The sequence below is a fragment of the Triturus cristatus genome, chromosome 5_1, assembly GCF_964204655.1.
Source record: "Triturus cristatus chromosome 5_1, aTriCri1.1, whole genome shotgun sequence".
Taxonomy (NCBI): domain Eukaryota; kingdom Metazoa; phylum Chordata; class Amphibia; order Caudata; family Salamandridae; genus Triturus; species Triturus cristatus.
Window position 1 is genome coordinate 315,441,659 of NC_140587.1, and position 26,911 is coordinate 315,468,569.

Below are 26,911 nucleotides of genomic sequence, written 5' to 3' on the forward strand. Positions count from 1 at the left end.
TAATCTGTGAGGTTAAAACAAATCTTGAAATTGCAATATTGGCATTGCAAATGTGATTTGCTCACATGGAAAATTCTTCAGTGTGATGGTATTTCTGTGTGCGCATATCCAGGTTTAAGGGATAGTTTTTAAAACTCATTTAAATGGGCCCAGCAGCAATGTTCGATGAGTTGTGAAAACCCCGTATGTTTGCAGGTATTCAACACTATTTTACAGTTAGTGTGCCACTCTGGAATTACATACAGAATGAACCTAGGCATGGTCACAGTCAATGCTTTTTCAAGGGCAAACATTAGGTCTGAACATCCCAAAAGGTTTGAGGAGTGCAAGGAAAACATTCCTTGCATAAGATCATTTACAAGAGGATATGATCTTCCCCATAAATAAAAAAGTAAATGCAAATACTCATTTGCATCAAGGTATGCAATTGTACACCAGTTATACTTCTTCTGAAGGAAATACTTACGTATTTGTGTACTCATAGATATCCATGACTCATGTACATATACAACGGTACTCCTGGAATTTTTCCAGACCTTTTCTCAAACTGTTGCCAGCTATGAGTACTTCACAGGATCTTGTGTCATGGTCTGCTTCTGGCTCAGTCGACAGAATGGATGTGAGTTGAGCATATGAATAGGCTGAGGATTTTTTTTGTAAACAAACATGGGAAGGAAGCCTGCGGTATAAATGATCTAAACAAATTTGAATGAATTCCAAAATGTGCACCTAGGAGAAGTGTATTAAAATAGAACCACTTAAGTGTGACTGAGAAATGTACCTTTTTGTATTTCACCATGCCATTGGTGCATGCGATTACTTGTACTTGTTGTGCATGTCACTCATACAAGGAGACTATGGGCGTGCCAAGACACAATCACTTCCAGGTGTTTTTCGATGAGTTAAATAGTCTTTTACTTTATGTTGTGACAAAAAACCACCTTAGACTCACTCGCTGGCAGGGTGCGTGATTCATCCCACTCAGGGTATCATCCACACGCTGTCAGGATAAAGCGCTCATACATGGCTAATCTCCGTAATCCGCTGTAGTATAAATACTGACAGCATGCCAAAGAGCAAAACGTATTACATTTCCTTTTCTTACACAATAGTTCTTCTCTGTTTCTCAGTCTTCCAGCCCTGCACAGTCCCTCTAGATAAGCAATGGTGTATTATTTTACGTGGGAAAAGCTTATGCACATGTTTCGATATTACCACACTCTACGACGAATTCAGATTCTTGTAATATAATTATTTATGACCATGATGTATGTGAGTTTCTGTGTGTATGAGTACGAGTCTAAGTTGGGTGCCTGGGTGCATGCGTGCATGAATCCCTGTGTCAATATGCAAGTGCTAGTGTGCATGTGCATACATATTCAAACCCTATACCTGTGTGTACATCTGTTTATGTCTGTACATGTGCTTCTCTGCATGTTGTACAACATTTATGTTTGTGTGCGGGTGCTAATGTGGGTGTTGGGTGCCTAAATGCATATTTGAATATATATGCGTATGAATGTTCCCGTTCTTGTGTGTATATGTTCTTATGTGCACATCGCTGTGCACCTGTGTGCGCACATATGTAAATCACATGTGTGTGTGCACATTGGTGTATGTCTGTCCATGTGCTTCTGTACATAAGCTTGTATGTGCAGTTGTGTTTGTGGTGGGTGTGTACATGTATATTTGTATGTACAATGTTTGTGTGTGTATGGTGGATACATGTGTGTCAATATGCTTGTTTATGAGAAATGCAGTGGAGAATGATTTTTCAAACGTTCCCACATACCTTGGCCATGCACTTCTGTGGAGAAATGTATGCTCACAGCTACAAAGGACAGCAGGAAGCAAGCCTGCAATCTGTGTCTAATCTTCATCATTATGGGTTGTTATCAAACCTAAAAATAAACAAAGAAAATGGGCAATCAAACTCAGACCAACATCTATCAATGGTTTACCCACACATATGTGACACAGACTGCGGCTCCTTTTCGCCTTTAAAGTACAATGGCCCATAGTTGAATATCAATCCTCATTACATTTTTTGTTTTTAATTAAGGCTTTTTCAAATACATCAGTAAAACTAAAAGACAGCCATACAAAGTATAAACAATTGATTCCATATTAAAAACATTAAGTATCGGATGCAGAACACTGATGAAGTATATCTAACATATTATAAGAGGATGCAAACAAAAAATATAGCAGTCATGTTAATAAATCCGTAAGATTAATTTCAGACTCAAACATCATTAGCATAAAGCAACAGAAACAAACATACGGGAAGACACTGTAGGACCAACTCACAATGTTTTTTCAATGAGTATTTATGGGTTACTCCTTTATTAGATGTGATTTGCACCTTAATATCTAGGCCTGATTTACAAGGCATTTTCTGTGAACAGGTGTGTTTACTCCAGGCTCAGTATTTCTAGGGGGAAGGACGCCCTTACTTACTCATGGAAAACTTAACTGCAAGGATGTTGGTATAAAACCACCATGACATGCATCAGGATTCACTTCGGGTCTTAGATAAGCAATGGCTTCCTCAAAAGTAAACATTTTTGGAAAATTTCACATTTATACCTCCAGATCATTTTGTAAAGAAATCCAAGAAGTCTGAAAGCTGTATTACACACTATTAATATCTTGAGATAAGGAGAGGTCCGGAATACAGGAGAGAGCAGATTGTACATGTGACTCCCTTCTTCCAAAGCTAGTAGACTTTATGGTTGTGACTGGCATCTCTCTCTCCCTTTCTCAATATATAAAAACAAAGGTTAAAGTGAAGTTCTAATTAGGTATGAAAAAAAGTCATAGCTTATGTTAAAAAAAATGAAAAAAGCTAAAGCCACTGAACTTCGGTAGTTTTAGTTTACTGAGCTAGCTATAACTTGCACCCTCACCATGTACTGCTCACAGTTGACATTTCATTTCATTTAATTTATTCCATTTGTAACGCGCTCGGCTACTCAAGAGTGTCCCGGCGCGAAACAAAAGGGGGGGAAAGAGACAATCATACAAAAAGGAATGTTTTAAGCTTTTTCTTAAAAGATGCGAGCTCCTGAGTGAGGCGAAGATCAAGAGGAAGGGCATTCCAGGCCCTACTAGCTCTGACCACCAAAGAGCTACCTCCCATCTTCTGAAGCTTGAATCGCGGGACGACAGCCAGGCGGAGGGCCGACGAGCGCAGGGCCCTTGCAGGAGCATAAAAGGCAAAGCGTCTTTGAAGATAGAGTGGGCCCTGTCCATGAAGAGCACGATGTGCCAGGACCAAAGATTTAAATTTGATCCTGGCCGCGATCGGCAGCCAATGTAGAGATTTTAAGTGCGTGGTGACGCTCGACCTAGATGAAAAACCTAAGACTAGCCTAGCCGCCGTGTTCTGGACCACCTGCATCTTCTTGACCAAATAACCAGGTGACCCAGTAAACAAGGAGTTGGCATAGTCTAGCCGGGAGAGAATCAGAGCGCAGGCCACGGTTACTCTGGCTGCCTGCGGGATCAGTGGGAAGAAGCTCCTGAGTGTTTTAATAAGGCCAAAGCAACATCCGGCCGTTTTCTTAATGTGTGTAGAGAAGGACAGGTTCTCCTCAAACCAAATGCCCAAGTTCTTAGTGGGCTGTCCTTCCGAAAAGGGAGGAGGGAGCTCTTGAGGCCACAACTGTTGACGGAAGTCCGTAGGAAACGTGCCGAAGAGCAAGATCTCGGATTTCTGCTCATTACACTTGAGCTGAGCATTAGCCAGCCAGGAGAAGATGGATCGAAGGCACTGTTGGGCGGCCAGAACAGAGCGACATGACATGACCTCTGCCCAACACCCTATAGTCAGCCAACCCCTGCAGCCCACGGTCTTTGGCTGTGGCCTACACCAAACCCCTCTGCGGCCGCCTACCCCTTGCTGAAAAGGACCTTTGCTTTTGGCCGTGTACAGAAGGGGATGGACGAAGGGCCTGCTCTCTGGTCAAGCCCTGCTTTCAAACCCTCACACCCGACAATATTATACTGCAGTACCGAAAGGGCCGACAAAAGACAAACCAGCTTTCGACCAATTAGAGGACCCTATAGTTTGACTTTTTTGGTACCATGGGACTACCGCGGGACTCACGCGGGATCAACCATCTAGATACGTCAAACTTTTTGGGGGTGTTGACACCTTCATGCCCAAGCAGAGCTCCACTTTGAACACTAATTTCTTGAAAACGGCTAAACGGATTTACACCAAATCACAAAGAGCACGCTTTCTGAGTAAAGTTCTAACTTTTTGCCTAATATAGTGAAACTTCATTCAGTCACATTGTTTGTATCAGATAGCAAAGTTTATGATGGGAATTAAAATGGAAATTAATGTTTTGGGACACCCCTTTTTCTTAGCATTTGCTCGATGGACCAGCACAAAACTTTGCATGAAGGAACAGAAGTGAGTGAATTATTTTGTTTGGAACGTTTCTTGCTGATTTTTTGAATGATGCTAAAGTTATTTGTGTAACAAAAAAACTCTTCCTATGGGAATTCTGATCTAACTACAACCACACACACACACACACACACACACACACAATTATTATACCAATAGTGAATAATACAGTATTATTCACAATTAGTTTAATAGAAAGTGCAGCTCAAACAGATGAACTGGTCCTTCGCTGTCAACGGAAGTAAGAAAAAATGCATTTAAATGTGTGTTGAGGGTGTGATTGTGGGTGAGAGTGTTTATATGAATGAGCGAGTGTGTACCTGTGTATGCATATGTGTGCTAAAGTGACAGGTAGTGAGAGAGAATCAGTGAAATGGAGTATCAGATAGTAAGAGGGAGAATTAGTGAGTTAAAATAAGTATGACTGCAACTGAGAGAATTAGAATGATTGAGTACGAATCTGAGGGAGTGTCAGAGTATGAATGATAATGAGTACGAGTAAGTAATAGTGAAGGCATGTAACTATGATTTGAGAATGAGTCAATGTGAGAATATATGAGAATGAGAGTACGAGTTAGTGCAAATAAGTGTGAATAAGTATGAGTGAGTGAGAGTAAGACTGAATGAGAATGAAAATAAGTGTGAGTATGTAAGAGTGACAGAGAGTAAGAGGGAATGTGAGTGAGAGTGAAAATAAGTGTGAATAAAGTCAAAATAAGTGGGCCAAAGTGAGCGACAATAAGTTAGAGTGGGCGAGTACAAGAAACTGAGAGTAAGAGAGAGTGAGAGTGAGTATGAGTGAATCAGTGTCAGAATGAGAGAGAGTGAGTGCTAATGAGTGAGGGAGAGTAAGAATGAGTATGAGAGAGTGAGTAAGAATGACTGAGTGAGTGCAAGTGAGGATGAATGAATGAGTGAGAATTAGTGTGAGTGAAAATGAGTCTGAGTTAATGTAAGTGTTGGACCTGGCCCTTTTGGAGGGTCACCCCACAGATTTGTGCCTTCTGTTGCTGAACCCATTTTTGGTGGCATTAGGACTCTGTGCACCTTTTCCCTTGTAACCAGTGGTAAGGTGCCTGTGCTCTCTCCCTAACATATGGTATAATTGCCATCTACTTATGGCAGCAGTGGCAAGACCGTCTGCGTCTGTCCGTCCGTGCCCGACCGGGGCCAGGAACCCTGGCGGTTCCACCCCAAGCCACCAGAGTCAAGTTAGTTACAATGCGAGAGAGCTGTTGCAGATTAGGCCCACAGCTACTCCTCAGTGTGCACACACGTTTATGCCGGAAAACATGATAGGTAAGAAGACTGTCTGTCGCCACTGCAATGTCACCTTAAGTAAGGATATAGATGACAAAAACACAGAGCAGCTAAGGCCAGAAGGGAAAACACAATGGAAAATGGGGCTCATAAATAGCAGGTCCCTCCCAGGACACAAAATAGAGATTAGGCTTTTAACTGGGGAAGAACGCCTAGATGTACTATTTGTAACAGAGACCTGGCTGAAGAACAGTTCCACACCGGATTTATTCACTGCCCTTCCTCTGGGCTATGTTATTTGTAGACTTGATCAGAAAGGAAAGGTGGGAGGTGGAGTGACCATTATCATATAAAGAAGAACTGAGATGCATTGTCTCACCCCTGACGGTAACCAATTGCGACATACAATTCAGTATCGCACCCTCACCCACCTGTACATTTTCAGGTATTCTCGTCTACCTGCCACCAGGACCATATAGCACATTTCTAGAGAACTTCCCTGACCACATAGCTAGTACCACTGCTAGTAAAGGATGTGTGACCATGCTCGGGGACCTTAACTTTCACCTAGATTAACATAATAATGCATCCAACAATAGACTTTTACAAGATATGGAAGTGATGCAACTCAGTCAACATGTGGGATTTGCACCACATGAAAAAGGCCAGCCACTCGACTCTATCTTTTCTTATGACCCCAAAATCATGGTCGGAGCACCATTTTATCACATTTGCCTTGATAAAAACTTCTACAAAAATAGTAGCTCATAGCATTAAGAAGGCAGGCAGGAAATGGCCTAAACTCATATCAGACAGCATGGTTAATTCCCTAGAACCTCACATTCCCGTCTTGACAGGAAATCTAGATGAGGCTGATATGATCTGGCCTGATTGGTTCAACCAAGTGGCTGAACACTGTATTCAGAAAGACAGACCAAGTAAATACCTCACAGGTAAAAAAATGACATGGTTCAACAACCACTTAGCCTCCCTGAAAAAAACCTGCAAGAAAATTGAAAGGAAATGGAGGAAAACATATGGTCCTATCCTCAAGTGTCAGTATAAGGAGGCCATCAGACATTGCCAAAATTAAACCAAACACTAAGAGGAGAAAATAAATTCAGCTCTCAACTCTCCTAAAGAACTCTTCAAGACTGTCAAATCCCTTACCACTAAAGAGCAAGAGGTCTCTCCTTACCAATCCTCAAAGGAGAGATGTAACGTGCTGGCCACATGTTTTAAAAACAATGTGGAAAACATCTACAATTCTCTACAAGGGAACAGTCACAGTGGAGAAGTGTGGCTCAATGATTAGAGCGGCAGACCCTGATGCAGAGGTCTAGCCCGGGACCAGGGTTCAATTCCCTGCCTCGGCGGGTCTTGGGCTCAAAAATTCCACGGACCTGATAATTCTCGCCTCGGTGCCATTCCAATCATGGAGTCCCACTCTGCAACTCTGGGCAATAGCTTGCTTAATCTCCACAACGGCCCCCACAACGCTAAGGATGCCTGGCCTCCACCTTGGGGGTGCCCAGGAGTGGACGCCTCACAGGGAAAAGCCAGGATGGGTTCCACAGCGGTATTCGTACAAGCGCCTTGAGACCCTTGCGGGTGAGTAGTGCGCTATACAAGTATCAATTTACATTTACATTTACATTTACCTAGATGGGTCAAATATCTCCCTAGGAACAGACGACTTCATGGGACAGGCCACAGGGCCAGTACTGGACTACTTTCCTGTGTTAAGTAAAGAAACCACCAGCTTGATCCTACAGAATATTAAATCGGGTTCTCCCCAAGACCCTGTACCCCCACATATTCTACTTCAGGGCGGGGACACCACACTGTCCATCACAGAAGAGCTTCTATCGCTATCTCTCACAAAAGGGATAGTTCCCAAAAAGTGGAAACCTACCATAGTCCAACTTTTACTGAAGAAGCCCCAAAACGACTCTACAGATCTGGGGAATTTCCGCCCCATTTCACTACTACCTATTCTAGGAAAAATAGTGGAAAAGCATGTCAACCACACCCTTTCGCAGTTTCTGGAAGAGAATAATGTCCTACATCAGACTCTAAAGAGATTCAGGCCTCAGCATAGCACGGAATCAGCTCTGTGGGTGGTTACTGAGGAACTCAAAAGAATACTGTATCAGGGAGGTGGCGTAGCAATTCTGCTTCTCGACCTTAGTGCGGCATTCGACACTGTGGATCACAGCCTGTGATCCACAGGACCTTGATATATAGGTTGAAGGATGCAGGCATTCGGGATATGGTCCTACATTACCATTGCACTACCATTCCGCTAACAATCACTCTCTTTCACCTGTGGAACACAATATATCCCAAATGGTCGAACTGCGAGTACAAGAATTCATTCAGCAATTTAGCACCTGTTCAAACACGACTAGACTTTATTAAGCAACCTAGTATCTATCTTTGCACAATTTCAATTTATATTCTGATTTACCTGCTGCTGTGATGCAGTTATATTAAAAAGATCATTGTCTGCAAATAGCCTAATTAGAGGATATTTAGATGCTATTGGACACTATTGGACAGACATACTGTCAGCGCTCCTCTGTACATGAGCAGCTTTTATACCATGCACTGAAAGTTTTTTTAATAAAGAATTTAAAGTATAATTATAGTTTAACTCACACCAGGGCAAACAAAAAATAGAATTCTTAACCCTACAGCAGAGTCAAACTAGCAGCCTCTCCTGTTAAATCCATCAAATCCACCGCTCACTATCTTTCTGCTACCAATCACTCTCTCACACCTGCAGAAATAGGTGGCATAATGAAACTTAACATGTGATCACTTTCACTGTAATGTGTAATACCTGGTATACCACACCAGTCTCTCTGCCACTTATTGTTATTTGTGGTATTAGTCTGGTATCCCTCTAAGAACCTCTTACTCTAATGTGAATGAACATTCAGCTGACACCTTTCTTTCTCAAAATTCAAACATACAGTCCCCAAACCAGTATCTACCCTGTGATCATCCTTTCCAAGTACCTCAGTGCTTTTGCATGCTACTCTTGTCCTATCTATCCCTATGACTCATATGTCCCACCAGGCTCTTACAATGAAAGAAATGTATTAATAATCACTTAGTTCGAACATAATACATTTACCAATGCTTGTTGATACTTATAAGCCACCCCTAAGGTAGGCCGTAAAGGTTCATAGGGCTGGGTACATTATATTTAAAAAGTAAGACACCTGTGCTTAAGTTTTACATGTCCAAGCAGTGAAAATCTCCTAAAGTTGTTTTTCACACCCTGTAAGGCCTATCTGTTCCATTGACTAACTCTTGGTTACCTTATTACATTTAATAATTGCTAACTTTGATTTGGGACCAGAAAAAATATATGCTGGTCACACTTAAATGAATTGTAATTTAAAATCCTCTCTAACTGTAAGAAGGATTTTAAGCTAGAATTCTGAATATGCCACTTTTAGAAAGTTGGCATTTTCTTGTTCCAACCATTTGTGCCTTCTTCCAGTGTCCCGGGTCACATGACTGTGAATGGCTCTGCCGTTGGGGTTAGTGTATTGGTTCTGGACAGTAATACGAAGGGGGCTTAAGTATGGACAGGATGGGACATCCTGGCAGCTAACTGGGAGGGGCTGGTCCCAGCCCCACCTATACTTCAAAGAGCTTTGGCTTCTGCCCACACAAAAGGAATCTGACACCAAGCTGGCACTGTCTTTTGTCACCCCAGACAGTTTGGTGTCTTGACATGGGAAAGGAAAGAACTTTCCAGAATCAGATGTGGGGGTAGGACAGGGAGTCCCCCACACAAAAGCTGGCACCAGGTCTTACAAAGCCACTCATCAGAACATTCTGGACCTTTGGAAGTTCCAGAAAGACTGCCCTGCTGCTTTAGCGACTGCTTTGTAGTCGGAGAAGAAAGATTGGACCGGCTTTCTTTCATCCCAGGCTAGCCAGAGTGACTTCAAGGTTCATTTTTTTTTTGTTTTTAAATTTTTTTTATTAAACAGGCTGACAAGAGAGACATACATAAATACATGCATTGGTGAACAAAGAGAAAAAGATATATCATAAAAAAAAATTATATCATTCATTCATCACAAAGTCGTAGTGAAAAAAAAATATATATATTACACATTGCTAGACATATAATAAAGGCGCTTCATTCCATAAAAGTTCCCCAATTATTTTCATGTGTGCTCAGAGAGCGTATCCCTCTTAGATTTGCTAGTGCTAACTCCATTGAATAGATCTCAGTTACCAATGCCCACCAATCCCATACCGTAGGTGGGTCGGGACGAATCCAGGCTCTGGCCAGAGTTAACTTAGCACAAGACATAAGAATTGAGGCCAGAGGAGCCTGTGGGAAAGAAGTAGGATAAATGTCTAACAAAACCGAGGCAGCAGTAAATGAAGGTAACTGAATAAGCTTGATTTTGAGAACCTTCTGGATGTCCCCCCAGAAGACCTTAAGGATAGGGCAGGAAAACAACATATGTGTCAAATCCGCGGCCTCAGCAGAGCATTTTGGGCATTTGGTTCGATCACCATTTAAATTGTTAACAGACCATTTAGAAATTATTTCAGGCGTGTAATACAGCATACAAGTCGTTCTAAACTGTTGAAGCCTTAAGCTGGATGATCGAACCCATTTATTAATATTTGAGAGAGCACTCTATCTCTCTCACTGTAATATTTTGGCCTAATAACCTGCCCCACTTATCAGCTAATTTAGAGCAATCATTTGATTTGAGGCTAGTCAGAATACTATAGGTGTCACTAATTATTGATTTTTTTTTACCAGAGTATAGGCAAGTCCATATATCGCTATCTGAGACCTCCAAGAGCTGTTTTTTGTTAATCAAGTAGTCGTGCAACTGAAGATATTTATACCTCGTGGTTTCGGGAAGATCATATAGCAATTTGAGAGTGTTAAAGTCTAGAAACCAGTGCGTGCCATATAGATCCCCTAAAACACTAATGCCCATCCTAGACCAGCTGTGAGCGATGCTATCATTGAAAATCACCGGAAGGCCCGGATTACCCCATAGCGACAATTTTGAATGAAAAAACGTAGTATTACAGTAAGTCAATATGTTGCCCCAAATCTTTGTTAAGTCTCTAGCGGTCTTGAATTTGACTCTTTTAAAATAGTTAGGGTCATTAACTCGAAGCAGAAACATGTTAGAGTCATCTTTCAACATAAAAATGTGGAAAAGAAGTGCTCCTCCACTGTTTAACAAAGAACGAATGCGCGAAACAAAAGCAGACCAGAAATACAACTTAAAATCAGGAAAATTAAGCCCTCCCATATCAGTGTTACTTTTAAGAAGATTCATAGACCTTCTCGCTTTTTTATAGCCCCAAATAAATCTACTGAATGCACCGTCCAGTTGTTTGAAAAACAAATTATTTAGAGCCAATGGAATGGATCGAAAAAAATACAGAAATTTGGGTAGTATCGTCATCTTTATTAAATTGATTCTTCCGATTATGTTCAAAGGTAATCTGTACCATTTTTTTAATAGCGAAATAGTAGATTTAATTAGTGCATTATAATTAATGTTATTAATTTCCTGTATTTTGGCCGTTAGTTTGACCCCTAGATATGTAGCATTTTGACAAATCTCAGGAACAACCGAAGCAGGGGTATAGTTAGCAATAACCTGAGTCTTTTGTAGATTAAGTTTATATCCAGAAATATCCCCAAATTTCCTAGCCTCATAAGCAATACCTTGAAGGGCCTCCACGATGTCTTATGAATAGACAGCGATGTCATCAGCATATGCTGTTATTTTTAACATTTGAGGACCAGAGCTAAAAGGTACGATTTGGGTTTGGGACTGGAGAGCGGATAAAAAAGGTTCTAGTGAGAGAGCAAACAAAAGGGGTGATAAGGGGCATCCCTGTCGTGTACCACGGAGTATTGGGAAGTCTGGGGAGGTCAGGCCCCCATAACAAGTATGGGCTGTTGGGTTATCATATAGGGCCTGAATACCCTGCAAAAATTGCCCTCCGAACCCCATATTGGACAGGACGCACCAGAGATAGTCCCATCCCACTCGGTCGAAAGCCTTCTCAGCGTCTAATAGTATCATACCGAGTGGGGTGGACTCTATCTCTGCTACGTCAAATGCCGTAATAGCCATGTTTACGTGCATTGTGGTATCTCTCCCGGTTATAAACCCGTGTTGCTGAGGGTTAATAATTTTAGGCAAGATAGGGGATAATCTTAGAGCCAGAATTTTTGCAAATATTTTTGCATCGGTATTTATCAGAGAAATGGGTCGATATGACCCTCTCTCCACCTTTGGTTTATCTTTTTTTTAAAAAAAGATTATTTTCGCCCTATTCCAAGAGTTGGGTGCTTTACCGTTAAGCCCAACAGATTGCAGTACCTTCAGGAATAGAAATTCCAATTCGGCTAAGCAGACTTTATATATCTCCAACGGAAGTGAGTCTTCCCCTGCCGCTCTCCCTACAGGAAGTAAGGCAATAGCTTGGTGCAATTCTGCCATTGTTATATTGTCAGACAATGAGTCCGTTCCCGAAATGACCTGAAGGTTTGTTATATGTTGGTCCAGGTAGTCCCGAATTGTATCTGGATTAGGAATATTTTCAGGAGTATATAATTTTCTATAATAGTCAGCAAATAATTCGACTATATCTGATGGCTGGCTATATAATATATTATCATCCCCCCGAATACTAGTAATCAGGGTTTGGGCTCTATTCTCAGCGGCTTTATAGGCCAAAATTTTACCAATTTTATCCCCACCCTCGTATTGAGCTATTTTGAATTTATGGATTTTAGCACTGCTCTTCTGAATAAGCTTTGTTTTAACTTCATTTTTTAAAAGTCCGAGTTTAAGACCTATTTCTGTAGTCGTTGGCAGATCTAGCCGGAGTGCAGAAGCCAACAGTTCTTCTTGAGTGGTTATTTTGGATATAAGCAGAGCGTTGGATTTTCTGTATTCCGCGTTTTGCCTAATTATGTAAGCCTGAGTAAAACCCCTAATACTTGCTTTACAAGCGTCCCAGACGATGTCACATACAGCCGAGTCCATGTTAATATATATAAATTCTGTAAGGTGCAATTTAAGCTGCGTCACATACTGTGGGTCTGAAATCAAGTGTCTAGGGAAAGAGAATGGTCTAGGCGGGGCCTATTTTGTGACATAGTAATTATAAGAATTATTGCATTGTGGTCCGAGGAGATTCGGGGACATAGAACCATATTGCTGATCTTTAGTAAATTGTCACTTATTAGTGCCATATCCAATCTTGAGCACAGTGTATGAGGTGCCGAATAATATGTGTAGCCCGGTGCTTTTGGGTATAAGTGACGCCAGGCATCCTTTATATCATGGATACGGCATAAATCTAAAATAGATAATCTAGTTTTGCGCATCCTTTGAAAGCTACTGGTTCTAGTTATATCTATTTTGTAATCCATAATACAGTTAAAATCCCCCATGATGATAAGTTCTCCCTCCCAATCCAGTAGTTTTATATTCAATTGATCAAAAACCTTCGGTTCATCTTTGTTAGAGCCGTAAACTACACAGAAGATGTATTTATGGTTCTCGATGCATAGCTGGGCAATCGCCCATCTACCATCCTTATCACATAGGGTCTGTAAGGTTTCTGTCCTAAAGCGCTTGTCCTTAAGGATAGCCACTCCTCTAATAGAGAGCCCTAGGCTCGAACAAATCACAATGTCATAGCCCAATTGGTTGAGAAGTTTCTTATCTTTCCCGGCAATATGTGTCTCAGATAAAAGAGCAATATGGGGATTGTGTAATTTTAATTCTTCTGTGATCAAAGATCTTTTGTTTCTGCTATTTAACCCCGCGACATTCCAAGCTAAACATTTTATTTCATACATTCGTAGAGAGTAAAAACCTTGGATCCAATCCCAGATGCTCTAATGTGATTCCTATACATATGCAAAAAAATGAGAGAGAGAAAAAAAAAATGATACCAATATAATCTTACAAAATTCTTCCATGTCAGCCTGTAGGCATTTTTCATTACATTTAACACACCCCCCAGCCACGCCCCCAGACCCACCCCACTTCACCCCCCTGGTTCTAGCCCCAGCCGGGGCAGAACCACCCTTAGCTATCAGCTGCCGCTGGATGAGGCAGCGCACAAAGCAAATCACCTAAGGAAACCCCCTCCAATCCCTCCCTCGGGTAAGAGGAAAAACAAAGAAAAAAAAAGAAGAGAAAAAAAAAAAAAAAAACCTCTTAGTAAGTATATTCTCATAGTCTAAATAAACATAGCAAGGAGACCCCAAAAAGTTAGACCTTAATTCTATAATGGTTAACTACTAGGTATACTATTAATACAAAATGAGATCCCCACATAGCCCAGCCAGACCTAAAACATATGGGTTATATTAGTATTTAAATCTATCGAGGCTTAAGGCTGTTTGTCCGCCTGACTCTTGCTCGCGTTTGTACCAAAAATATATGCTTCAGCTGCCTTAACATCATTAAAAAAATGAGTGTGCCCATTTTTAACGACCTTGAGGCATGCAGGTTCCTGTAAAAATGCCTGACCCCCGCTAGATTTAATGGGATCTATTAATTTACGAAGCATCCATCGTCTATTCATTGTTTCCTTGCTTAGGTCTGAGCGTGCAAAAATTGAAAATTCCCCTATAGCTATAGGGGTGTTGGGCCGTGCTCTCTGCCATACTGCCTGACGGAGTAGGAAGTTCCCAAAGAAGATCAAAAAGGGACGTGGGAACTGGTTTTCCCTGTTCCTCCTGACCAAAGGTAGGCGGTGAGCGCGCTGAATTTGTGAATCCCAGTCCCAGTCTGCCAAGTCAGGGAAGGCTTTCTGGAGCAGCCCCACAAGGTAAGCCCTGGGGTCTGAACCCTCAGACCCTTCTGGTATCCCAAACAGTCTTAGATTGGAGCGTCTTTGTCTGTTTTCTAAGTCCTCGACTTTTAATTGAAGTGTAGATAACTGTGAATCATGTTTATCCAGTACAACGGTGTTTCGCGAGTTTGTCTCCTCAATCTCGACCACACGTTGTTGAAGTTCGTTAATATCCTGAGCTGTCCCACCCAGTTTAGAGGTGAGTTCTTGTAATGATGCTTGCATTTTGCTATTGTCCTCCCTCAGTTGGAGATAGTGCTCCTGAGTGGTAGCCCGTTGGTCATTCAAGATCCGAAGTATTAGGTCTGTTGGAGAGGAATCCATCATTTCTTGCCCTTGTCCCTTGTCAGTTGTGCGAAGATGCTGCGTTTGGGAGGCTAAAGGGAGTATCGCTGTTGTAATAGTACTCTCCAGGGGTGGGGGGGGGGGAAGTATGGCGGGTCAGCGGAGAAGCTGTAGATGTAATAGATTGTGGGTTTTTCCCTGCTCGTGCTATAGGATCACTCATACATTCTTGAGTCAGTAACAGCTCTCGAACGTTCAACCCATCTGGTGAGGAATTAAGTGAAGCAGTTAAAGTACGGTTTTCCTGATTGAGAGGACTACTGGAGGAATAAGGTGTTTCTCTGACGGGTAGAGATTCTGTATGTTCTACATATTCAGAGGTATCGATGAGGCTAGCTCCTGACAGTCTCATCGTCATGTTTTTAACAAGACCTTTTGCCTCTATCCATTTTCTTAAAGGGCTTTTGTCTAGGTGGGTTTTTTTTAAATTTTGAATGTTATCTGTAATAGGCCGGATTGATATAGCGGTGGCCTTGCCTCCTTTTTTAGCCCTAGACTTGCCTTTAAGTTTGCGTCCTCTGCCTAATCGTGGTTTAGGCTTATTATCTTTATAAAGATCCTTCTCTCGTCTTTCCTCCAGCTCATCCTCTGTTCCGGACCCTACTATCAATTCCTGAGAGGTATCTTGTTCAATAAACTCACTTGCCTCAGTGAGCTCAGTAGCTGTCGTGTGATCCATTAATAGCCCTTCTCTCCCCGAAGTATGCTCATCCGCCTTACTTGCTTCTTGCAGCACTTGTTGGGAGCCCCCACCCGGCCCCTCAGCTAATAGTAGACCCAAGCCCCAAGCGGATTCCTCCCCAGCTGGGTTCTGCACAGCAGTGGGTGAGCCGGGGGACAGAACCTCATCTATTCCAGCCGTTAAAACATTGGTCTGCTCTTCAGCTTGTACCCGCTCCTTTAAGGGACCAGGGGAAGTCCCATCATAAGTCTCCGTTGTGTCGCATATACAAGGGATTGATTGACTAACTCCCTGTAAGTTAGATATAGTAGCCCTGCCAATATAAGTCTCCTTTAAGGTGGGGGAAACTTTCGCCGGAGCAGTTTTAATAGCATAGGTAGGACCTACTATATCGACCCCCGCTGAAGATTTGACCATCGGCTTAGCTACAGTTCTGCCTGAGCTCCTAAGATGTAAGTCTGCGGTAAACAAGGGTGATTTCAGTACCTGTTTAGTGTTATTCCCTCTTTCCTGCAGCAGTGGTTCGAAGGATGGTGAAAGAGGCAATGGCATTAGCAAGGAAAGTGCCTCGTTATTCATCCCCCCGGCCTCCGCGGCTCTGCTGCACCCGTCCTTTCTTGATTCAAGTATTCCATCAGCTCCAGCCGGAGCGATCAGGGGCAGCACAGCTGAGACCAATGCTGCTGTTGCTCCCGAAGCGGCCGCTCGCGCCGTTACAGCCGGGGGGGCCGCGCCAGTATTTTGTTTGTTGTGCCTCGTTGCGCGATGTGGATTTTTTTGAGGCATTCTCTTCAACCACCGGATTGGATTGGAAAGAACCCGAAGCCAGCCGAGTCCGGAGCTCCTGCGTAGACCCTGAATCGTCTGCCGAAGAAGCAAAACAGAGGCCGTCAATATCAACATCGATGTAAGCGTCCACCGCAACACCGCCAAAGTTTTTCAAATTCAGGCGCTTGGGAAGGATCAGGCCGTCTTTACGAGTTTCTCTCAGCACATCTCGGTTTGAGCCTCGCCGTCGCGGTTCATTCTCACCGAGTAAGGGAGGGAGAGGAGGAGGACCTCAGGTGAGCTGCTTAGCTCAGACCCCTACTCCGCCATCTTGAAACCAAATGAGCTGTGCATTCTCAGTGAGCCGACTTCAAGGTTCAATTGGCTGACCTTCTGTGTGCGCTACAAGGACACAACAAGCTTTGGGGGCCTCCCTGCAACTGCCTAGCTGACCTGCTGCAACTGGACCTGTCTGAATCTGCAGCTGGATCTGGCTAAGCCCTGGTGGCCTCTGCTGGAGTGAGTCCCTGATCCCCCAAGAGGTTCCTCCCCAGGTCCTAGACCTTTAGCTGTCATAAGGGTGTACTCCTCCTGAAAAAAAGGAGAAAAACCTGATGTTTGGGCTCCTTGTGACTGAGAACGGGCCCATTGGCCCCATGACTCTGCCCTAGAACAATGGTCAACGCGAGGCATCGGTGAAAGCTGCTTTTCGGTCCTCCAGCAACTGCCAGCATTAACAAGCATCCAAAGACCTGTACTTCACGCGACAGCAACGACAGCCAGCGACAACAGCCAACGTGAGGTACAGCAATGACATGTCACAACACTTGACCGGCTCATCACTCTACAACGATGATTGTCCATGACGCCCAACCTACTCTTCATGCTACAGAGACAACTACCCACGGCACTCCTCCTGCTCCTCGTGGCTTACTCCTCTGCGAACTGACTTTGAAAGTAACTTTACAGTGGATCTAACCTAGTCCCTGTACTCGACCCGCAGACCAAGGTAGTCGGCAAAAACTTGAGACTTTCCCTTGGTCTTGCGCGACCAGATGACCGCGAGTGGAGCTTTGCACTTAAAGATACTATTTTCTCTAACATCATTAAAATTGAATATCTCTGGTTCTACTGATTGGATTTTGCCATTCTGGTATGATTTTATTTACCAGAATTTACTTTATTTTTCTAACTTGGTTTGGGATTTCTCGTGTGTTGTGTTTTCACTTTATTAATGTTTGTGTGCTGCATAAACACTGTACACAAATCCCCTCTAAGTTAAGCCTGAATGCTTTTGTCCCAAGCTACTAGAGCAATGGTTCCCAAACTTTTTAGAACCAGGACCCACATTTTAGAACAACAAACATTCATGACCCACCTACCTATAATAGACATTAGGCGACTTTTGAATGTAAATTAAGCATTGTGTGATAGCGCATAGTAATTTGTAGGCAGCACATTTTCCATTTAAATGGCTAATAAATTTGCAGAGACATGCAGTTACACTGATACAACTATATAGCACACTAATAATAATGTTTAGAAAATGGGTTTCTGTGACTATTCATCATTTATGCATAACTAAGTGTCTTGTTTGTTTTAATCCAATTACAATCTTTATTTAGCACACTTTAGGAGTGCTTCATTTTTGCTTTCCTAAGCACAGAATTTAAAGACATCTTTATTTATTACTCTGACTTTCCCAACCTACCAAAACTCAGCTCACGATCCAAAGTTTGGTTAAGACTGTACTAGAGGGTTAAGCACAGGTTCATTTAGTGACTTCTTGTGGTTCACCTTGACAAGGATTGAGGGTGTTGCCTGAGTGGGGCATCCACTCCCACATTTCTTATATTAAGTGAGTGTGACTGAAAATGGGGTGTTATGCTTGCAAACCTGCCATTGGCCATGGCATACTGAAGGCAATTTTTGTGTTATAGAGGAACCCATGGCAAAATACTGGCACTAGCAAACTGGAGGTAATTCTTTGCATAATGGGCAACCATGGTAAAATGCTGGTACTGGCATACTAGAGGTTATTGTTCCAAGGTGGCAGCCAAGGCATATTGGTTATCCATAGCAAACTGCTTTCCCACACACAATGGAGGTCATTTCTGACACATGAGAGGTCAAACAAATGGGGTCAGCTCCAGGGGAGCAACAGGTTTTAAGGTCTTGGTATGCCAAGAAATAACTGTCATGTGTGCTCCTGAAAATTCAAGCTCAGGCAGCTGGATAAATAAACAAAATGATCACTGCTCTTTTTGCGGAAGCACAACGTCTGCCCAATCAAAACATGTGTTCCTGGCTCCCAACATACAGACAACCAAAGTTATTTGCAACATAAGTTTGCGTGTGTGTTGTGCATGTGAGTGTGAGTGTGAGTGTGAGTGTGAGTGTGAGTGTGAGTGTGTGTGTGTGTATGTGTGTGTGTGTGTGTGTGTGTGTGTGTGTGTGTAGGCATGCATGCATGCCTGTGCTCTCCTATGTGAAACATCTTTTAAACACTGGTAATAGGCCCCTGTTAAGTATGAGAGCTTAAAGAGAAAATATCTAGTTCAAGGTCCACAGATGCACTTTCATCACCACAAAGTCCTCAGGTTTCAATACCACCACTAATGTCTGTCATCAACAGTCTGTTTTTGTAGCTGCCCCTTGTACTAGAAAATACTTTATCTTCAAAATCACTACCACCCTAGTGTTGCTACCCAGTTTAGTTTCAATTAGACTTGTTGTAGGTTACTGCAGAGCGAGGTTCATTAATTATAGTGGATACCAATTTCTCTGACAGTGTACATGGAGATATGTCTACATTTAGAATTACCCCGGAGGTGCAGAACTTTCTTGCTGGGTGGAAATAGAGCAGAAAAGTCCTAATATAGTTTTTTGCGAATAGACCAATATACAAATAGGTTGGTTCACAAAAAAAGAATTCAAAGTGGGTCACAATACGATCTACCTTATTAATATTCATGAGGCGGGGTGCAAATTGCAGCAAACCTTAATTAGAGGCCACCACAAGGTTTTTTTTTTAATTCAGCCCCGTTTTCCTTAAAGTAAACAGGACAGCATTTAAATGTATACTTTTTTTTAAGTTTATTTAAGAATTAGCAGTGGTCACCAGCACCACTGCCTACTCAAAAACAAACTTTTCTTTCTGTAAGATTCCATTTTGGAACGCATTACCACTCACACTCCGGGATCGGTCATTTTGATCTATGCTTAGCCACCAGCTTACATATGCAAAACATTGACCCATCTCATACCAATTTGCCATTTGGCTGGGATGCCCATAGCATGCCCCTTCCATTTTGCAAACTGGGGCCCATTTAAATTCCCATTTTAGGAGTCGGTAAAAGTTTAAAATGGGAATAGTACATAATGCATGCCTATTTTCCGAATCTTAACATTGACGAGAGCAAAATTGGTTTGGACATAAGGCTCAAACTGATTTCAATAGCCTATTAGACAAGTGGCCAATAGCCACACACAGAGCTTAGAAAACTAATTATGCTAGATCATTGTTCTATTTTTTAATTGCCACATAATGAGGTTTCCATGAAAATGATTCCATGAACTGGGACCCCACACCCTCTTCACATTGTATTAGCCTCCTACAGCTTAGGAGTACATTCAAAACCTATTTGCTCTAATATGGTATGGCTTGCCATTGTCTGGTCTATAGAATTTACCTTAAAATAACAGACTCACCCCATACTCCAAGGTGATCAAAGGGAAGAGTATCAAGATGTCATCAACTTTTCAACATGTGCTATATAAAACCTCTTCAATGATTAATAAATGAGAATTTAATTTATTTGTGCATGATGCATATCCATTACAGCATTACGCTATAATTTAAAACTGTTTCCCCAAGGTCTTGGAAAGTGCATACTTCCAGAGCACCATATTTCACGAAATGGATTCACCTGGGAAAAAAGTATTGTCTAGCAATATTAACAACTGAGTTTGAGGTGAGAGAGGCACAGTGGATGATAAACAGTTTTGAAACACTTGTAAATTACTGGTGGTTAATATCGTGTATAGGAGATGCCGCCTGTTGCATAGGTTTGGGATAATGGTATCCTTTAGATATCATGCCTAGTAGCCAAGGTTGAAGATTAAGATGGTCTAAAGTGGCCTCTGGAGCTTTATATGCATACTTAATGGAAACTGCACCTTGGAATTAGAACAATGTCTGAGAGGCTCCAAAAATTATTTGGAGGTTTTAGGGGCCTTACCCGTGATTGTGAAGGTGGTCTATTCCTTGTTTGTTACTCCTATCCGGGAGGGTCGCCCTGGTTCTTGTAGATGGTTTCACAAGTATTGCAGCAGGGCCCATACAGCACTTCAGTAGGAGGGATTATAAAGCCCAAAGTCCAAATCCTTAGAGGGGAAAAGGAAATCTAAGATGTGGTCTGTATCAAAACATTGTGCTGTCTTGGACTGCTATAATCACCCTCTTTTTAATACCTCAGAGAAGAGTTCACTTTCTTCCCACAGTCCACCAGAGTTATGGGAAACCCATTTTAAAGTGATTTATAACTTAGGTATTGATGTCTCGCCAGAAGAACTAACAGGCCGAGTGGGTGTCTCTACCTTGCCTGTGGGTATGGAGGAGTTAAATAATACCATTTTGACCCTCTCCTGAAATAAGGCTCCAGGCTCAGGTGGGATTTCGACCGACATCTTTTTGACTGATCCAGTATTTTGATCCTCAATCCTGTCTCACTGCATCAATGCAGTGGTAGCAGTGGGTCCTTCTAAATCTTACTCCGCCTCGGTCATTGTCCCTATTTTTTAAAAGCGTGATAGGGCAGCCGCTCACTTCTATTGCCCCATTTATTTGACAGATGCTGTTGTTAAAGTAGTGGGAAGGGTGATCCTTAATTGACTCTCAGTTTGGACAAAGGAAAGCTGTTACAGTACGGTTTTAGACTGGGTGTTAGCACTAGTGAGCAATGCTTGAACTTGCATTTGACTGCAAGCAAATACATGAACGCAGGGTCAGGGCATCTTCATCATGGACCTCACCTCTGCGTTCGACAGAGTGAACAGGGCCAAGTTATGGGCAATCATGCTGTCAATGGGAGTGTATCCTGATATAGTCTACTTTTTAAGTGATCTGCATCAGAATATGTCCACAATGGTTAGATACAACATGGACGGCTCTTGTACCAAGTCGTTAAGAGTCAGTTGGGGAGTGTGCAAGGATTGCATCCTGGCCTCTTTCTTTTTTATTTTACCTTGTAATTTAATAAGTTGGAACCCTTCCTATAACTGAGGAATACAGACTCCCCGCGAGTGGGGTCACATTCCATACCAACCCTATTATATACTGACAATGCTGTTCTGTTGTCAAGAGCCGCACTAGGCTTACTGCGATAAATAGATTATTTTAACCCCCTTATTAATGATTTAGACTTGCCGCATATCTTATAAAAATGAGGTCCAAGTCTACGAAATCTTTGCTGTTTTATGCCATTGACCATATCTTAGAAAGAGTCCCCTCTTTTCCATACCTTAGGGTAAATTTTGACAGTAACAGTACCTGGTCTCCCCTTCTTACTTTGAGGAGAACAGTTGGGGATGTTTTGGGATTTGCCTCCAGGTTGGGCAAAAAACCTTTAGGGACCATGGTAAAATTGTACAAAGCCAAATGTGTTGCAGTTGCCATGTATGGAGGTGATGTATGGGGTTATTTTGGAGCTGGCCCTCTCCGGGTTATTGAAGATAAATTCTGCAGAAGATTGCTGGGTGTCTCACAATGTACACCTTCATATATCGTCCACCAGGACCTGTGGCTACCTTACTCGAACAACATTATTGATCTGTGCCCCCTTAATATTTGGCTTACTATCTGGACCAGGCCAGAGTGCAAATTAAATGGGTTGGTCCTGAAAGACTGCCTCTCCCTAGATAGATGGCACCTGATCCCATGGTTGAAGTATGTGAGCTATTGTTGCCCTCAGGGTGAAAGTTGTTTGCAAACCCAGATAAGATTGTAAAAGGGGATCTACCATGGACTTCTACCATCTACATCAAGTGGAGAGATTCAGTAAGAAAACCGAAGGAACTGATTATACCTACAGTAAGAGCCTATATCATTTTGAATTTTTTTTTATATGGAGCCGGATTTAGGGGGTGGGTGGTCTGAAGTGATCACCATCGTTTTTTGTTAACTTGCTTTATGTTCAATATGTTCCATCGCCTTTTGTGGTTTACAAACCCCATGGAACCCACTAGACCACACGGTCCTTGTGGGTGTGACAGCACCTCAAGTCAAGACGCTATGCACTTTATTATGCTTTGTAGATGTTATAAGAAACCTAAACAAGCGTTTTTGTCCCTTTGTTAAGGAGGCTAAACTTTATACAATTCATGCCTGCTTTAATGTATATTCAACTTTTACTGGACATCCATGTTTATTATGCTGTTGCTAGTTTTTTTGCTACTACTTGTAAAGTAAAAATATTATTGACGTGAGCCTGCATGATTGCATTCTTTTATCTTCTAAACTTTTTTATTTGTTTGTGATGAATTCTGGAATGTTTTTTTTATTTCACTGAGATGTTTTTAAAGGTATCATGTACTTTTATGATTATGATCTTATGATCTGAATAAAGTTTGATGATTGATTAATTTATCCCATTTGGGCTGACAAAGTACAGTGATATATAAACTCAATGTGTACAACCTACTTCCAGGTGTTTAAGATATGAAGATGAAATAAAAGAAAAACTCAACCACTTTTTCTTTCAAATAATTATGCGAAATTTGCTATCACCTAATTGGGACTCGAATGAATAACACACATGAGCCAAGTGACTTCATTTGACAGATTGGTAAGGGGAATATATAACAAAAAATTATAAAAAATGTTTTTTAATGACATACGTGGGATTGATAGAAGCTGACACCAAAACCCTCAGGGATATAGTTTATTTCAAAATAACCACTGTGGTGAAACAATATCTGAGAATGGATTTGACAGTCTATCGGGATGGTATCAGCCCAACAAATTCAGAAATTGGATAAATCTATATAGGTTAGGCTGCACTGCAGTTGTTAAAATTAATTTGATACTCAGACTGCTTTATGCCAATGCAGTGGAGCGATTGGTAGTCCATGTCATCAAAGAAAGGGATAGCTTCCTGCGCATCCGGCAACAACTGCTGTCATACATGGAGGGAGTGAAAGGAAAAGTAACATTTCCTCCTAAGCGACCGGAATTTAGGATGTTTGATTTAAATATTACCAATGGAACCAACAAATTGAAAGAAATTGTGTAGGGTAATTACAATTTTGAACAAAGTAATAGCATAAAGTGTTGGGAGCGTGTCTAACACTCGATCATGACGGCCGTCTGACCCCGCAGCTCCACGTCTGATCTCTCCACTTCGGAGCTCTCTATATGGCAAATGGGGACTAACTGCCTCACGACCCTGATTCAACAATGTCAGAGTCCCGGCATCAAATTTGCTGACTTCCTAACGATCAGGCCTTGAGGCCTCTCGACTCAAAGACCCGATCGCCCCGAGATGGCTGCCCATACCTGCAAACACCCGCAACGAGATCCGGAGTCCTGAAATGAATGCTGAAGCCTACACAAGTAAGGCAGCAAGTCTTTGCCAGTAAATTAATTACTTACCTCCAGAGGCGAGGGAGTTTGGAACTGAGTAGATAAACGCAATAATTTTACAACTACTGAAATACGATCTTCCAGCATGGGAGCAACTTATTCAAAGCAGCGCTCCTTTTACTGCGGATATAAAGTCGGGGAGCACATACAGCGCATCCCTGTTTCCCGTAAGCATTTTGATATATTAGGAGTCCACGATTCAACGGCCCTGAACTTAATGAGTGGCAGCATCGGATTGGTAACGCATACTGAGCGGGACAGGGGCCCCAAGCAGAAGTGGCCTCACTTGTTTACAGGTGTGTTTCACCAATGTAAACTAATCCGTGCATTTTCTTTTACCCCCCCCCCCCCCTTTTTTTAATACATTTTCGCCGAAGCAGTGTTTTGAGGAAAGGAAATATGCAAATGTAGGCCACTTTTTTTTAGCGCGCTTGGGACGATTTTGAATCCCAATCCAACCCTGTTGAGTGGACCTAGTGAGGTGGGACCCTGGGCGTGATCTATAATTCTCACACTAGAGACTCCCTGCCATGCTGGACTGTTCCTCGATGCACCGGAGTGTGATCCGTTTGATGTAGGGTGTTATCCACAGAAAGTAGCGTCGACATGATATGATCCGGCAATGAGGCAGCATACTAGCATATATATTCAGGCAGCAGTTTGAGGACACAAACTTAATTGGTGTCACATTACGCCATACAAACTGTGCCACACCAGCTGCGCCATACTTGCTGTGACATTCAAGCTGCCCCATACAAGTTGTAATATCTTCCTTCAAACACTACGCACATCTTTCTTTTTCATCTCTCCTGGCAAGTAACAATGGCAGAATCAACAGAAGGCTTAGGGTAATTATAAAATGTTTACCGGATCTGCAGGTCTAGTGATTTGAATAATCTACTTGAACTAACTGTAATATGCTTGACCCATTAACTGATGTCCAACTGTGTGATCCTAGGCAAATGTTTTAATTTCAGAGTCCCTTTTTTCTTCATTAGCACAAGAACACCTTCAAATATGTGAGTTCAGCATGTCTTTTTTTGATCTAATAGACTAAACTACAGCTAGTGTGATGGCTGGGGTCCAGCATGGGGCTCCCGCGCTGCAGGGCAGCTGTCATTCCTAAATAGCATGAGCTGGAAGGGCCCCACCTCCAGCCCTCATGCCTCCAGGGGTAGAGAAGAAGAATCCTGGGACAGGCAGTCCATACAGCAAGTGGGGTGGCTAGCATCTAGCTTTGGGCTCACAGTGGACAATATAATGTGCTCGAAATTCCATTTGTTTCATAGCTCAAGACAACTCTAGGACGGCTTTGACAAGTACCTACAGAAATGTAAACCTCTGTAATCTTTTGTGGCACCTGCCGCACTTGGGGTACATACATTACTCCTCACACTACTTTAACAGTAGCATCTATGGCTGGCGCTTGAGTAACATAACTCAAACAGCTCCAAATGGGATGTAAAGGCCCTGTGTGATACATTAAGATCTACGTTTAAGGCGGGTTTTGCTTTTACAATACAGTCCTCCATTCCCCTTTCTCCCCATCCCTTCCCCTTCTCTCTTCTCATATGACTAATATTTCACTTCTACTTTATGGTGCATCGCCTGTTGGTTAGTATTATCTTCCAGTCATCGCTGGATTGCATATATTCCATTTTCAGGGATATTGTTCTTCTCGTGGGTGGTATATGGTGCACCTTTTAATAACTGCCTGGGACGCAGCACTCACGACAGCCCACCATCACAGATATAAGTCCCATAACTGCCCACCCGTGCTGGACTACGATACGTACTTTGTGAATTCTTGATTACACACTCTCCAGATATTGTAAATTTGTACTGCTTTATGTTTTGTTTCATTATTCATAAAACTGAATACAATGCTTTTTAATTTGAATAAACAAACATTGAAAGCTTTCAACGTTCTAAAGCTGTCAAATATGACATTCATTATAAATGGTAAGGGTTGAATTTAGGGTTAGGTCAAGGGTTATACATAGGTTTAGATTTAGGGTTGGAAAGAGGATACGGGCATAGGTAGGGTAAGGTGAAGGGTAATAAGAGAGGTGAGATAAAGGTGTAAATGCAGGTTACCTTAAAGCTAATGCTGAGGGAAGAGTATCGGTAGGGATAAGAAGGGTGAGACTGTAGGTGGGAGTAAGGGTATGAGTAAGTGGAAGGGTATTGGTAAGAGTAAGGATAATGGTAATGGCAGGGGTTTCGAATTATGGATAGGGGCAGAGGCAGGGTTTGGGTTAATGCAATATTTCGCCCTAATGAAAATGATATTGTAGGTACTTGTCAATTTATTATACAATTAAGATTTTGTCATCATAAATTCATATTATAGTTGTCATTGTTGCAAGTCTTCATAATGGTATTATTCGTTTTAGGTATTCAAAGGACTCTGACATTGTTGCTCAAAAATTGGGCCATTTCACAATCAGTGACGATCACCCCACCAATTAGCAATAAAAGTACAGAGAAAATGATTTTATTTTAGAAAAACGTGAGGCTAATTTGTATTGCAGGATTGATGATTTACTACATGCATTTTGAGGTTATTCAGCTTACTCATCTTTCCCTTTGATGCCCTTTATTCTGCTGAAACATTTGGATGTGTTGTTATTCCTAAACACAAGTCATGTCTTGATTTAACAAATGTCTTTGCCCGAGGCCATATATTTATGTCAGCTCTCATATATTATGCTGAAATTGTTTGCCAATCACCCTCCACTGCAACCACTCTGACAGCACTGCGTGGCAACTGTTCACACCTAAAGAAGAGTCCTGATGCCAATGGAGTGTGTTAGTCCAAGAAAAGGAATCACTGCCTAGATCATAAAACATCTCATTTAGCAAATGCCCACATGAAGGTTTGCATTTTGGGACCTCT

General features: G+C 42.1%; 1 protein-coding gene across 3 annotated transcripts in view; it reads right to left on the minus strand.

The window, feature by feature from the left end:
* COL14A1 (collagen type XIV alpha 1 chain) overlaps positions 1 to 26,911 on the minus strand; it is a 513,241-nt gene that overhangs the window by 444,311 nt on the left and 42,019 nt on the right. For all 3 annotated transcript variants that reach the window (XM_085605041.1, XM_085605042.1, XM_085605043.1), the window contains exon 2: positions 1,793 to 1,901. In XM_085605041.1, coding sequence (XP_085461167.1) covers positions 1,793 to 1,883 — 91 coding nt within the window. In that variant the 5' untranslated portion in view covers positions 1,884 to 1,901. The remainder of the gene's footprint in view (positions 1 to 1,792; positions 1,902 to 26,911) is intronic.